The 13,803-nt window shown below is 45.8% G+C and overlaps 1 protein-coding gene across 4 annotated transcripts in view; it reads left to right on the forward strand.

The window, feature by feature from the left end:
• Positions 1-13,803, forward strand: part of MAGI3 (membrane associated guanylate kinase, WW and PDZ domain containing 3) — a 72,875-nt gene that overhangs the window by 44,012 nt on the left and 15,060 nt on the right. For 3 of the 4 annotated variants that reach the window (XM_074893572.1, XM_074893574.1, XM_074893575.1), the window contains 9 exons: positions 1,636-1,693; positions 2,672-2,766; positions 3,396-3,584; positions 5,010-5,618; positions 6,633-6,664; positions 8,731-8,884; positions 9,462-9,553; positions 11,697-11,889; positions 13,071-13,256. In XM_074893572.1, coding sequence (XP_074749673.1) covers positions 1,636-1,693; positions 2,672-2,766; positions 3,396-3,584; positions 5,010-5,618; positions 6,633-6,664; positions 8,731-8,884; positions 9,462-9,553; positions 11,697-11,889; positions 13,071-13,256 — 1,608 coding nt within the window. The remainder of the gene's footprint in view (positions 1-1,635; positions 1,694-2,671; positions 2,767-3,395; positions 3,585-5,009; positions 5,619-6,632; positions 6,665-8,730; positions 8,885-9,461; positions 9,554-11,696; positions 11,890-13,070; positions 13,257-13,803) is intronic. The other variant, XM_074893573.1, reaches the window with a different exon arrangement.

A 13,803-nucleotide genomic window follows, 5' to 3' on the forward strand; every position in this document is an offset into this window, starting at 1 on the left:
GGGAACAATCTGACTCCCTTCAACTCTTCACACTGTTGCTTCAAGACTTACAGGTCAGGTTCGTGACTGGCCTACAGACGATTCCTGCAACCATTTCCTACATGGTCCCGCAGTATAGTCGGCTAGAAAAGAGCCCCAGAGAGCTCTGTCTCGGCAAATGCCTGCTGCTACAAAAGCTGAGGCAGACTCAGAATAGCCTGTTGTCTTCCTAAATTGCCCAGCCTAACAACCGTGTATTCATAATGAAGCCAGCTGGAGCAGTGCACGCGTACTGCTGCTTATTAAACATATGTGCAGCTCACCACAGGATAAAAAGCACACTTAAACAGAGAGATGCAGGATATCCAAATGAACAACGTTTAAACGAATAGACCCTCTGGGTCTTTTCTCGAACCCTGCGGAGTGATGCTGGTATTAATAATTGGTAACATGCTGTCATGTACTGGGAAAATTCCTGTTACCATCAAACACAGGGCAGCCTCAAACAAGGTTACATTCCAGTTTTATCCTTAAAATGTCTAGCTACCTGACTGTATTTGTTATTCTAATATTTAAGTTTTCATGGTCAAGGTAACTAGAACAGAAAAGCAGAATAATTGGACGTCTGTGTTAATTAGCACCTCCAGGCAGTAATGATCTGCTGCTGGGTGCCACCTTACCAGGTTCTGGATTTGCCATAAAAAGGAGCTTTGCACATGTAACTTTCAGTGCCGTATCAGACGGGACAGGTAATTTTTTCTGTCAGACCCCTTAACGCAGGGATGTCCAAGGCAGCCCAAGCCCACGCCGCTGTCAGCTCGTGGCGTGGCTGTGGGAGCGGTCAGGCTGCGGCGGCTCAGAGCTGCGTTTCCTCGTCGTGGCAGACCGGGTGGCCTGTGCGGGAGCTGAGCACGTGCTGGCTCATTGTGGGGCTCTCCCCATGGTGTAAACATCAGGGCGAAACAGCCCGCGGCGCTGGGGGGGCTCCTACATATCACACGGGCTGTTACAGTTCTGGCTGAAGGTTTCTTGGGTCCACTGAAAACTGAAACGTTGACAGAATGTAACATCGTTCAAATATCCTGATGTTATCGAGAGAGCAAGTAAAGGTGGCGTTGCTTCTGCCAGGTGGCCTTGAACGGAAAGGGCGAGAGGAATGCAGAGGTGTGTCTTACAAGCTTGGGACGTGGTACTGCGAGGCATTTAGAGCTCTTGTGTTTTGGGGGCAGAAGCAGTGTGACCGTATTCATACTGTGTAGTTGAAAAACTCAACAACTATCAAATCACATTCATAATTTATAATTAGATTAATTTTAAATAATGTATTTTTTTTCCCCTTTATAGGTTGTTCCTCTCTAAATAGGTTAGTTTGTATCTTGTCTCTAAGTTTATTACATGTTTCAAGTGGCATGTTTTTGTTGAATACAAGTCTCCTCATGTAGTGGAAGAAAGTGAGAGTTACAGGGCTTCAGATTCCCTGGAACAGGCTGATATCCTTTTGTCAGAAGGACCAGCCTCAAACAAAGGAAGGGAAGAAGTATTTTCCTCATATTTTTCATGAGTCTGTAATCTGTCCTCTCGTTCCTTCGTAAGAACTCTGATATTTGCAGATAGTTTTCCACTGTAATGGAGAATCTTGTTCTTTTCTGACTGCAGAACTTCCTTATGGATGGGAAAAAATAGAAGACCCTCAATACGGAACATATTATGTTGAGTAAGTGCTAATTATTAATTTGACATAGTTATAAATTGAGCAGAAAATAATGAAGTGCTTGATGTGCAGCCTGGATAGGCTGTGGGGCAGCGTAAGTGTTAAACGTAGCCAGCAGAAGAGTTCGAGGGGCAGCGGCCACACGGCGCAGGCTGCTGGGGCGCTGGCGTGTGGGCAGGCCCACGGGTGACCTTCTGACCTGCTGGCCTGGATTTCCTTCGGGGAGGGAAAGCAAGTAGCAACCAAAGTAATTTATTAATGGGAATGAGCTGATGTCATTTTTCTTAGCTTTAACAAAAATGGGGTCACTTGATTTAAGAGTGGCACCTGATAACTGTAAAAGAGCAAAAATAACTTCTATCTCACTGCTGTCTCCAAAGAGCCGAGTCAATAACTACTGAATTGCTGCAGGAGCTCTTCTGAATCTCCTTCAGGTCAGAGTACATGAAATCTCTCAAACCACGGAGAAGAAAATTAGTAGAGTTGAAAATGTTAGCCGCAGAGAACAAGCTGACATTTTTTGACTTTGCAAAGCCAACGGGTATTTAAATTCTGCTCAGACTTACTGCTCTTTTCCACTCTGCTGTAGTACTCCAGCATCTACGGGTAAAAAGGTGATGTCTGAGTTCGTAAACATTATAGGTGGATGGAAGCAAGACATAGAGTCAAGAGAAAAAGCAGGTTTTCTCAGTTCTAAACTGTTACAACCTTTTGAAAATGAGCAGAGTGGGATGAAGGTATGCTCTGCCTAGCAAGTACAGGAAGCGAAGTAGTATTGGCTCTTAAAGTAAATCAAGTTGTTGAAAGAACAAAAATGCTTTCAATGTTGATTACGGTAGTTTATCATTCATTCCTCCAGAGTGTTAATCTCAGATAATAAAACAAATAGTATTTGTAGGTGTATCTCTTGTGGTTGTCTTTTCTGTGAAACAGGCAGAATGCTTTCTGCTGAAATCCTGTCTCCCTTTTGTGTGTCTACAGTCATATTAACCAGAAAACTCAGTTTGAAAACCCAGTATTGGAAGCCAAAAGAAAAAAACAGCTGGGACAGACTGATGTTGGCCCTTCAAAGCCAGGTATCACTGAATATTGTGTTCTTTGTCACTAATATCTTTATCTGCAGGTGTGCATCATAAGTAACCAATTTTGGAATTCACCGAGGCATTAGCCTTGTCTTTCTGCTGGCCGTTGCAATGCTGCCCTCCCAAATCTGTAGGGTCTTTTGAATGACTTTTTTAATGTTAAAATTGAACTGAGACTCTAAGACTGCTTCAGAATCATGGTGCTGGTTCTGAAGCTGCTTGTCAGAAGCAGCTTTTGAATATATGGAGGGTTAGAAGAGCCAGCTGGAAGATGCAGGTAAAACCACACCTTGAATTTTTATGCTTTTGATCTGCTTTAAGCTTGGTATTCAAGGGTTATAGTTTAAATCTGGGAATTATAGGTGGGAGCTTTAGTTCCAGCCCTGTTGTAATCTGTACTGTGGTCTTGAAAAAACTCTTTTTCCATGCACTTAACTCGACTGTGAAATGAGTGTAACAGTATCTTTTTGCTTTAGTCCATAACAGTGCTGCAGGGGTTAACCAGGGTCAACAAAACAAATCATTAACCTTTGACATCTTATAAACCAAACAAGCAAGCAAAAAACTTACCAAAACTAACCCTGGTTTCCACCTTCATATGTCTCTATTCCATAATTCAAAAGCACCCGAGAAGTCTGTCTTCACTAGAGATCCATCCCAGCTTACAGGAGCGCTTATACGGACGTCGCTGAAAAAAAGTACAATGGGATTTGGCTTTACAATCATTGGAGGGGACAGACCTGATGAGTTTCTCCAGGTGAAGAATGTCTTAAAAGACGGACCTGCTGCACAAGATGGGAGAATTGCACCAGGTCAAGTATTATCTCTCTAAAATTCCATTTCCTGTGGCGCTTTTGGAGAGCGCAGTTTCTGCGGCCCAGGAGGTCGGATGACTCCATCCACTGACTCTGAACACTGCACTCCGTGAAATAGTTTTCAGATTTGTGAAAGATCTGCGCAGAGCAGTGCCTGAAAAGGGGAAGAAGCAATGTTCTAGGTAGAAATCTACTTTGAGGACAGTGCTGCAGATTTCAGTAGTTCTGCTTTAGCTAAGACTTTGGCTTCATGGTTGTTTACAGAATGGTTTTTTGCTCCCTCTCTATACGTAAAGTAAAAACAGTGTGTGTGTGAATCCTGGTCTGTGTTTTGCCTTGTTGCTGCCCAAAAAGATGATGCCAGATACTAAAATAGCAAAAAACCTGCAGCAGGAATGAGCAAGCAAAGCTGCATGAACTGGCCAAGTGAGGAGGTAAGAGGGGTGAGCGGACCTGCAGCCCCTGAAGACCTGCACACCTTTTCATTGGTGGTTGACATTTAACCTTGCCGTAACACGGGGTTTACATACTAGAAAGGCAAAATGTTCATTACATATCACATAAACTCTCTTTAGATAAGAGTAATAAGAGTTCATGCTTTCAATTATTTAATACTATTTACTTAGGAAATGAAACAATTTCCTGTTTTGTTGCTGACCCACTGTTTGAACTTGTCTGCATGCGGTTCGTTTTCCTCCTCTGTAAAAATGAGGCGGCCCCGCAGCGTTGTGTTGCGGTGCGCACACGTGTTTGAATGAAAAGATGTGCCTCTGTTTCTGTGGTAGCTCCTAAGAGACTTACTGTTTTACTGGTGCCCGGGCATTTAAGTGATGATGGTTTGCTTGTTGGGAATATTGTACTTCACATGCAAATTTCATAATCAAAATAACGCACGTTATGAAGCCTGCTTCCACTTCATTTTGAAAATACACGCTTGGCCGTGTGTGACAACGGTGTAAGAGTACAGAACGTGTGTGGGTGCAATCCTAGCTTAAGTTCAGCCACTCCTAAAATAAACACAGGACACACACTCCCCCCAAAATCCGATTTATTCTGGATTGAGTTTAGGATGCTGTACGATATGAATTAAAGTAGAAGACATCTGCTTGCAGTAGTGTGCGTGCACTGCTTCATCTCCTGGGGCTGCACAGTATCATTTTTTAAATCTGCTGCAGATTAAACTTTATATATTTAGCACACTGTGTTCTGCGATGGACTAGAATAAATGCAAAGAGGAAATCCTTTATGCTTTTTGGCAACAGATAGCCCAGGGGTAATAGCCCGGCCACCACTTGTTCCTAGTTTTGAAGAATGCGCAGTGATTTCCTCCAGTTGGGCTTTTGTCCCGAGTCTCAGAACACGGGACAGGTGTGGATGGTTTCCTTTCTGGTTTTGACGCTGTTGAACTTTCTTTTGTAACAGGTGATGTCATTGTGGACATAAATGGAAGTTGTGTCCTTGGCCATACCCATGCAGATGTTGTCCAGATGTTTCAGCTAGTTCCCGTCAATCAGTATGTGAACATGACTTTGTGTCGTGGGTATCCTCTTCCTGACGACAATGAAGACCCTGTGGTAGATATAGTGACAGCTACACCTATTATCAACGGACCGCCTGTGACCAAAGGAGATGTTTGTGTGAGCAGCCAAGATTTAATGGCAGGAACGGTTGTGTTGGACCAGAATGGAAAAATGGGCCCTATGTTGGTCAACGGTCGACTGAACGGCCCTTCCGTGGACGCAGTCGAGCAGAGGATCTCCCTCGCGTCCTCGGGCGGCTCCCAGCCGGAGCTGGTCACCATTCCCCTAGTGAAGGGTCCTAAAGGCTTTGGCTTCGCCATTGCTGACAGTCCCACAGGGCAGAAGGTGAAGATGATTTTAGACAGCCAGTGGTGCCAGGGCCTGCAGAAGGGGGACGTAATCAAGGAGATTTGCCATCAGAACGTACAGAGCTTGACCCATCTGCAGGTGGTGGAGGTGCTGAAGCAGTTCCCAGTAGGAGCAGAGGTGCCGCTGCTTATCTTACGAGGAGGTACGTACGTAAATTTGCAGTTGTCGTATGTGGTTATTTGCTTTTCTAAAGTCCCTTTTTAGTGTGTATCTAAATCGTGTCCAGCCTTGACAGCTTAGCAGCTTATTATCTCTGAGCCATTATGTTCTAAGTTTAATTTATACCCCTGAGTATTTGGGGTGAGAGCATGTTGCTAGGGGTTTGTTTTTTCAGAAATTGTATTATGATATGTTGATGCACTGTCTCTTCCAAGTGCCTGGGGAGTGCTTCAGCAAAAGTGCAGTCTCCAGCATAATCCAAAGCGTGTGATGGACAGAGGTTTCTGAGGCTCGCCAAATGTGTTCCAGTAACTGTAGCTGTAATGGTCAGGGGGTAACGGGAGGCAGGAAGAAGGATCAGCAGTGAGGTGGAGCCAATCACTGGAAATGCCATAAAAATTCTCATCTTTGTATTTGCATTTTTATACCTCTTCACTGACTGTCAATCACAGACCAGAGTGTGTCTTCTCCCCGAAAGCTGGCTGGTAGGGTGTGTGCGCTTGCCAGAGGGAGCTGAATGAATTATTAAGCAACACATGGCTGCTTAGTGTCCCTGGAAGCTTTTATTGGAGCCCTGAGAGGGTCACTTCAAACAGTCATCGACATTTGTAAAAATCTCCAGGTCGTCTTCTGCGTAAATGCCACTATTCCTTAATCAGCTAAGGAAATAATTAGATTTCTTTGGTGTCAAGTGAAATTCCTCTAGACAAGGATTCCTCACAGTCTCCGTATCCAGTGAACCCAATGAATTGGGCTGACCAGTGTCTCTAAGAGGAGGAATAGGTATTTTTCATTGTTGTGCAGCTAGCAATTCTAATTTGAGACTACTCTGAAGTGATGTTCTTGGTCAACTGAACATTCACTTTGCCATTTCGAAGAAGAGTGAATAAACAGTTACTATTTTCAGCCCAGGAGGAGCTGATTATGTTGCCTTAATGCTGTTTAAACTTTTGGTGACCTAGTACTGAAATTGCTTTCTGCATTGTATTTTCTTCAGGTCCACCCTCGCCTACTAAAACTGCCAAAGGGGTGAGTATTGCTGATGCATTTAAATCTGTTTCTGATGGAGAATATTCAGGGCTTTTTGGTTACAAGACAGACTCATAAATATGGTCTGCTTAACACAAAAGATTCCTTTGAGTTTTTTGAGGAGGTGACAGATATCTCTCTTCTTACTACTGGAGAATCAAGAATGCAGCAAAGATTTTGTATGATGAGGGGAGTAGTACTGTTGATTTATCAGGATTTTAAATATGATATTGCCACTTCAGTTCTATCATTACTTCCTTTTTTGCACTATACTTGAAATTGCTGTCTGTGTGCATGCTTTGAGCTGCTTTTGTAATCTCATCTCCTCTGGGTTTTAGTTCCTGTGATAATCTGCAAGATGATTTAGCAAAACCACGTCTACTTGCCTGGCACAAATTCATTGTGTTAAGTAACTGCTGTCAGAATACCCATTAAAAGGGAAACAAAATACAGTATCTATTTTTTTGTTTTTCATTGCTAATTACCTGTATTAAAGTGAAATGGGATTCTAAAGGAATTTTATGATACTTCAATATTTTTCAGTCCTTGCATAGAATTAATGGACTGGTTAGTACTCCCTGCCTGAAATGCTTGCCTACCTTTGAATCCATATTTTCAGGAAGTCTTTATGTAGTGGTACACTTCTAGTTTGATACTCATTATTCTTGGATGTTCCATCTGTTGGGGTAGCTTTAATACCTATTAGCTCAGTAAAGAATCCTTGGGCTTAATAAAATACCCTCTGAGTTGATAATGCTGATAGTAATGCATATTTATGTCACGAGCAGTGCTTTTATGATTAGGGCACTCGGCGAACAGAGCTGTTTCTTGTACAGAACAAATAATTTCATTTTAGGAAAACCCCATTACTGGGATGTAGCCGTAGCTCCTCTGTCTCTGTCCTGCTGTTGGGGTGTTGAAGTCATATCCTAGCGCACAAGTTCGTGCTCTTGAAGCAGACTGTGCTCGGTGAGATTTGCAGCTCCAGTTCCTTGCCGCCGTCAGCTGCCTGCACCGGATCAATCGGGGCATAAACCCCTGCGGCCTGGGGACAGGAGCCCTGTCGGCGTGGCTCCCTGTCGGTGCGCTCCGTGCAGGCAGCGCTCCGCACTCGGGGCTGGCGTCCGAGCGCCCGCGGTAGCAACGTCCCATGGAGCACTCGATGGTCAGTGGCATTAAGCAGCATGGCCAAACAATTCAGTTAAAAAGGGCAAGTTCTTGTGTTTATAAACACGCAAGAAGTGTCAGGCTGGTGACTCACTTGCGGGGGGGTTCTTCCACTCTTGGTAAAAGGGTGTATCTAAGTCTATTCTGCTTGTGCTTTTGTTTAACATGCACAGGCACATGCAGACTACCGTGTTCCAGTTTTTCAGGTTGGGTTTCAGCCCAGAATAAGCGTTTAGAGTTATTTAGTGCATAATCGATTGGAAATAGAGGTGGGAAACCACAAGAATGCTTGCTGTCCTTTCTTCCTGAATTCTAACGGGAGTGTTGCAGCTATCGGGTACTAAAAGAAAAGTGCAAGTACCGGGTGACGAACGCCTCGCCCTGCCCAAGCGTGTTCCTCCTGCCCAGTTCCCGACGCCGCTGGGACACCCGCAGCAGGCGGCCGCTGCTGGGCACAGCTCGGGCGCTCTGTGAGCCGTGGGCAGGGGGCAGCGCCCGCGGGGCAGCTCGTGCCTGTGCTGGTGGCCCACGGGCCGGAGCCCGGCAGGCACCTGCCGAGGAATCAGTCCCTTCTCCGAATACGACCGGTCCCGTACACCCGGCGTCATCCCGGGTGCCGGCAGCAGCCAGGAGCTGCGCTCAGCTCTCCCCCCGTCGCTCCAGACCCCTTTCGAAGCCCCGGCTGCAGCAGAGACCTGTGGGGTGTGGGGTGGGCTTCAGTACCCGGTGAGACACTTCACTGGAAGAGCTGTGTTGAGCTGCAGTATCATTCCCCTGTTCCCTCGTTTTGCCCTGCATTTCACCTCTGCATGATGTTTATTGTCTTTGTGCACACACGTACACAAATTCAGTTACACTCTTGATTTCATACGGATTTTGTGGGGTGGGGTCTGTTTCAGAAGGACAAGCAGGACAGTTCAGGTAGTTTGGAAGCTGTGGGCGATCCCATCCCGCAGCCGATGCCCTTTCCACCTGCTGCTGTACGACCAGGCTCTCCTAAACTAGACCCCTCGGAAGTCTACCTGAAGTCTAAGTCTATATATGAGGACAAACGTGAGTATATCAACTTCAGCTTGGAAATACTCAATTATGAAGGAATTTTTGCTTTGTCATGTGTGGTAAAACTACTGTGACTTTCCTGTTGAGTTTGTTAACCTCCTGTAGATAAAACATTTCAAGACATGCATAATTCATATATAAATTAGAAACTGTGAAACTCCCTTAAAAAAAAAGATACAATATGCTTCAACCATATTTACGATAAAACAGTTAATCATAGAAATGGTCGCAAGGATGATCTAGTCTGAAGTAGACCTGACCATTTCAGGGTTTATCGACGGTAGCTCTGAGCTGTATTACAGACAGATTTTGCCCTGACCCACCATATGAATGCAGCTGGGATTTCTCCTTTGGCATTCGTCAATCTATCCTTCCTTTTCAGCCTTTTCTTGAAATTTTTTTTTCCATTTTGGAAAGAACATCACTGAAGATTTGACTGTTTGAATTATTTACCATATTTCTGGTTACTGTGTTCTGTCGATGAGAAGAGTCAGAGTGCACAACAAAAGTATAATCTTTCAATACTCAAAAGATGGCTCCTTACATGTTTTGAAATGTTGCTTTGTCTTAGCTCCAAACACAAGAGATTTGGATGTTTTCCTGCGAAAACAAGAGTCAGGCTTTGGTTTCCGGGTGCTTGGAGGGGATGGACCAGATCAGCCCGTAAGTGAAACAATTTGCGGTCGCCTACGTGTTACCTTACAGTATCGCTGTTAGAATGACACCAGCTCTGCCATCCTCATTTCCCTCTCATTCTGAACAGTTCAGTGACAGCAAAATCAATCGATTCAGTAACTGCCTTTTACAGATCAAGAATTGATTCAGATTACCTTTCTTTTTCCTCCTCATGGCTGACTTTAATCTGCAAGGCTGCCGTGCCCTTCCCGCTATCTCGAGTCTGGCTCGGGCAGCGGTTTCCTCTGTCAGGCTGGTGACACTGATGGTGTGTCTGTCGTTGCTGCTGTCTCAGGAGCGCTCCAGAGGGCAGCGCTGGGGCTCAGCCGTTGCCCTTTTCCACTGATCCCACTGGTGGTCTTGCCACAAAATGTGCCCTGGTGATGCTCAGTGTGCTGTGCACGTCGGTGTGTCCTGGGGAGCAGAGGAGTGGAAGGAAGCTGCTGCTTATCCCGCAGAAACCCCGTCAGGCCATTCTTCTGAACGCAGCCCAGTGCGACCGAGGCAAGCTTGGGGATGGTGTCGCACCCCTTTTCCCCCACCTCTCCCACCAGATATTCAAAAATGCATTTTGTCCTGCCGGTCAGTGTGGATTCTGGTGGATTTGTCTCGAGGGGACAAGCACAGCTTTTCAGTGCCTTCTTGCAGGCTTTTATTTGCCTTGTGGTTTTCCCTCTTGTCTCAGAAAATACAAAATGTGGTACTTCAAGATTTTCGAGACAGGCTTGAAGCAGAACCGATTAAGACTGGCTGCCTTCTGCAAATGGATGGTGGTGGTGGTTTGCATTGTAACTGGCACCAAAACGTAGCTAATGTTTGCACAGGAGAAAGAATACTAGTTAGAGGCTGGTTTGCTTTAACCTGGTCAGGGGCTGGAGTTCAGCTGGATTTGAGGCTGTCAGTGTAGCCGTGTCTCCTGGCCTCAGCCTGCAGAGCTGTGGCCCTGGGACTCGGAGAGGTGGTTGCCAGGGCACGGTGGGGTTGGGGGCCGAGGGGCAAATGCTGGTGCGGATGCCCCAGGCGGTCTGTCCTCTGAGGGCAGGCTGAGGGAGACTCCCCTCTATTTCCAAAAGGGCAAACGTTTTTCTCTGGGAAGAAGTGCTAAGACTCGTACCGTGTGTTGGGGCTGTGCCTTCAGCTGTCAAGTTGAGAGGAAAAGCTTTTGGAATAGATACCCTAGATTGTTTCCTGATTACAGTTAAGGAATATGGGTTTTTTCCATTCACAGACTGTAATCCAGTGCTAGCCTTTTTTTTTTTCTTTCCCCTAACATGCATTTAGAGAAAAGGAAGAACAAAACCAAAAAGAATTTTACTTGTGTTGCACTTTATAGCATTTGTGGTGTTTTGTTTCCATAGCAGCCATAGCTGTTGGTGAGTGTCAGCTAATGTTATGGATGCTGCGTGCAGATGGTCTGCCCCCCATTGCTTAACCTCCAGCGGCTCCTGGACATAATTATTCTTAATCTTTCATTTAACCTGAATGTGATTCTAGCATATGAAATAGTGTGTGGTGTTCTTATCTGTGTTACATTTAGTAGCACTCTGTGAGGTGGGGGTAAGGGGAGTGCAGCTCTTTGAATGCATTAGCTAATCACCAGAAGCTGTGCACTGAAAAAACTTCGAGCATGGAACTGTCTGAGCAGCTTTTCAGAACTAAATCTGAGTTCTTTTGAAAGCTTTTATTTCTTCCCCAATCACTCTGGCCTAGTCTTGGCAAAAAAAAAAAAGTAGAATGACTGACAGAGGCTTTCATTTCAATAATGTCTGGGAAATGATATATATAGTAAGTACACAGTGTATGCTTATGTCAAAAGTTGGGCTTTTCAACAAACTGAAAAACATGCTAAAGAGATAGTGATACTTCCAGAATTGATGGCAATAAGGATTAAAAATCCCCCAAAGCTTGAAGTATTTACTGAATGCCTTGAGCCCCCAGACTGTATCCACCGAGTCAGCTTGTACAGAGCGCACTCGCTGGCTGTGTTTGTGCTAGAATCAGACAGTCAGATGATCTTTAAAAATACCTCCCCAAAAGCCCTCATCTGTCTGGATTCACCTGGAGTCCAACCATTACGTGTTCTGATGAGTTCATGTTCTGCCCTTCAAACCCCCCACTGCTCTGCTGACAGATTTATATCGGAGCCATAATCCCCCTGGGAGCGGCGGAAAAGGACGGCCGGCTGCGAGCTGCGGACGAGCTGATGTGTATCGATGGAGTCCCTGTTAAGGGCAAGTCGCACAAGCAAGTTTTGGACTTAATGACCAGTGCTGCACGGAACGGTCAGGTGCTGCTGACAGTCCGCAGGAAGATCTTCTTCGGTGGTAGGTGTCTGTCTGTCCGGAGGGGGTGCGGCAGGACACGCGTCTGGCCAAAGCAACACTTACGGTTTTGTAATAAAATCAGCTAAAGCTGCTCTGAAACTTATCAGTTATTGCACTAGAGCTGAGCAGCCTGAGCTACATAATTCTGAGTAAGTGGAGAGAAGCAGAACTTAATAAGCTGATGCCTTAGTGCTTGCTAGTTCGCACTGCTCATGGGTAGGGCTCTGAAAACGATGATGGCAGTGGTGTTTCCTTCAAACCTTTTTGCAGATATTGGTTAGAAGAGCCACTAATGCTATGCAAATCAAGTAGTAACACAATCTTTTCTGTACAACATGCTGTATTCTCAAGTCTTTTGGCATCTGTGTGTGGCAAGAATAAGTGCATTCAAACCAGAGATGGTTCAGGGCAGCATGTTGTGATTCTGCAGCCCGAGATCGGTGTCCAGATCGGCAGCGCACAGAAGATTATTGTCCTCGACTCCATGGTGCCGATCGTGTGAATGACAGAGCTGGGATGGGGCGCTGGAGCACTGATAACAGCCCCCTGTTCCCATCAGCAACCTCTATCGCTTTTCCACTGCATTATTCAACCATTAATTCTGAGTGTATATAAGTAAAAGGAAAAAAATATTTTTAAGATCAGTTCCCAATTTCTTTAAGATGCCTTCTGATAGACAGACTCCTTCAGGACCAAAAGTTTGTAGGTTCCTAACAGAAAGCCTGGCTTCAGTCTTCAAACTGCCTTTTAAAAAACATTTCCTTTGTTCCAAGTAAGCCCTTGTTCCTCGCTGAAGATAGCAATAGTTGTAGTTTGTAGCTGGATCTCTGCATAGGTCTTGTAGCATGCAGAAAAGCCACAATGTTTTTTGCTATAAGAATGTATCAGATGGCTCTGACAAAGCCTGTGTGGGCACTGCCAAGTCTCTTCTGTGTGCAGCCGCCTTTCCGTGCGTCACTGTGCGCACCTGTGCGGGACTCTGCGCCTCTGAATGCTTCATCCTGCATCTGATTTTGATTTGCTCCAAACCGTATTGTTAATGAACTCGCCCCTTACTTTCCCAGGCAGACAGTGTTTCCTCATGCTGGCGCTGATACGGAGAGGCACAGGTTTGCTGTAGTTGCTTGGTGAAACAGCAGTATTGTTTCTTGCTCATTTGTTGTTTGTCTGTTACCTGCAAGGGGAAAAGCACCCGGAGGAGGAGGAGTCGCAGCCGGTCCTGACGCAGAACGGCTCTCCCCGACCGAATCGGGTAGAGTTTGCAAACCAGCAGTCCCCGGAGGTCTACGACGTCCGTCTGCAGCGGAAGGAGAACGAAGGATTTGGCTTTGTCATCCTCACCTCAAAGAACAAACCTCCTCCTGGTGGTAAGTGCCGTGTTGTCGCTGCGTGGCGCTTGAGCGAAGCCGCTGCAGGCGGGAGCGGCGCTGGGCTCCCTCGGGGGTCTCTCTGGCAGGCCGGTGTTACGCTGCGTAGATACAGTCAACTTCCACTCACACTGTTCCACAGCCCGACCACCTGAGGCTTGGTCGTCTTGCTCCATGTTTATGCTCTTTGTCACCCAACTGTGACATAAGTGGGGAGCAGGGGGAAGGTCTGTCACAGGCAGGAGCGTGCGCCTGTCGCAGGGTGGTCGTCAGGACGAGGGTATTGGTCGGGCTGTGGTGGTGATGCAGATCTCACGCTGCGGCAATTCACAGGCGTTTTAATGGAAGTATAGTTTCAGTCTTGGCTTTATATTACCTAATCAGGTAGAATTTCTTATTTTGGGGATCTGAGAAAGTAGAGACTGTGGTACTTGGAAGAAAGCAATGAAGCTGTTACTGTCAGACAGGGTGTTTGTCGAGAAGGATCATCAGAATGAAGTAGCAGCGTGTTCTGGTGTTACAGTTCTGATACATAGACTTGACTTCA

The sequence above is a fragment of the Strix uralensis genome, chromosome 24 (assembly GCF_047716275.1).
Source record: "Strix uralensis isolate ZFMK-TIS-50842 chromosome 24, bStrUra1, whole genome shotgun sequence".
Taxonomy (NCBI): domain Eukaryota; kingdom Metazoa; phylum Chordata; class Aves; order Strigiformes; family Strigidae; genus Strix; species Strix uralensis.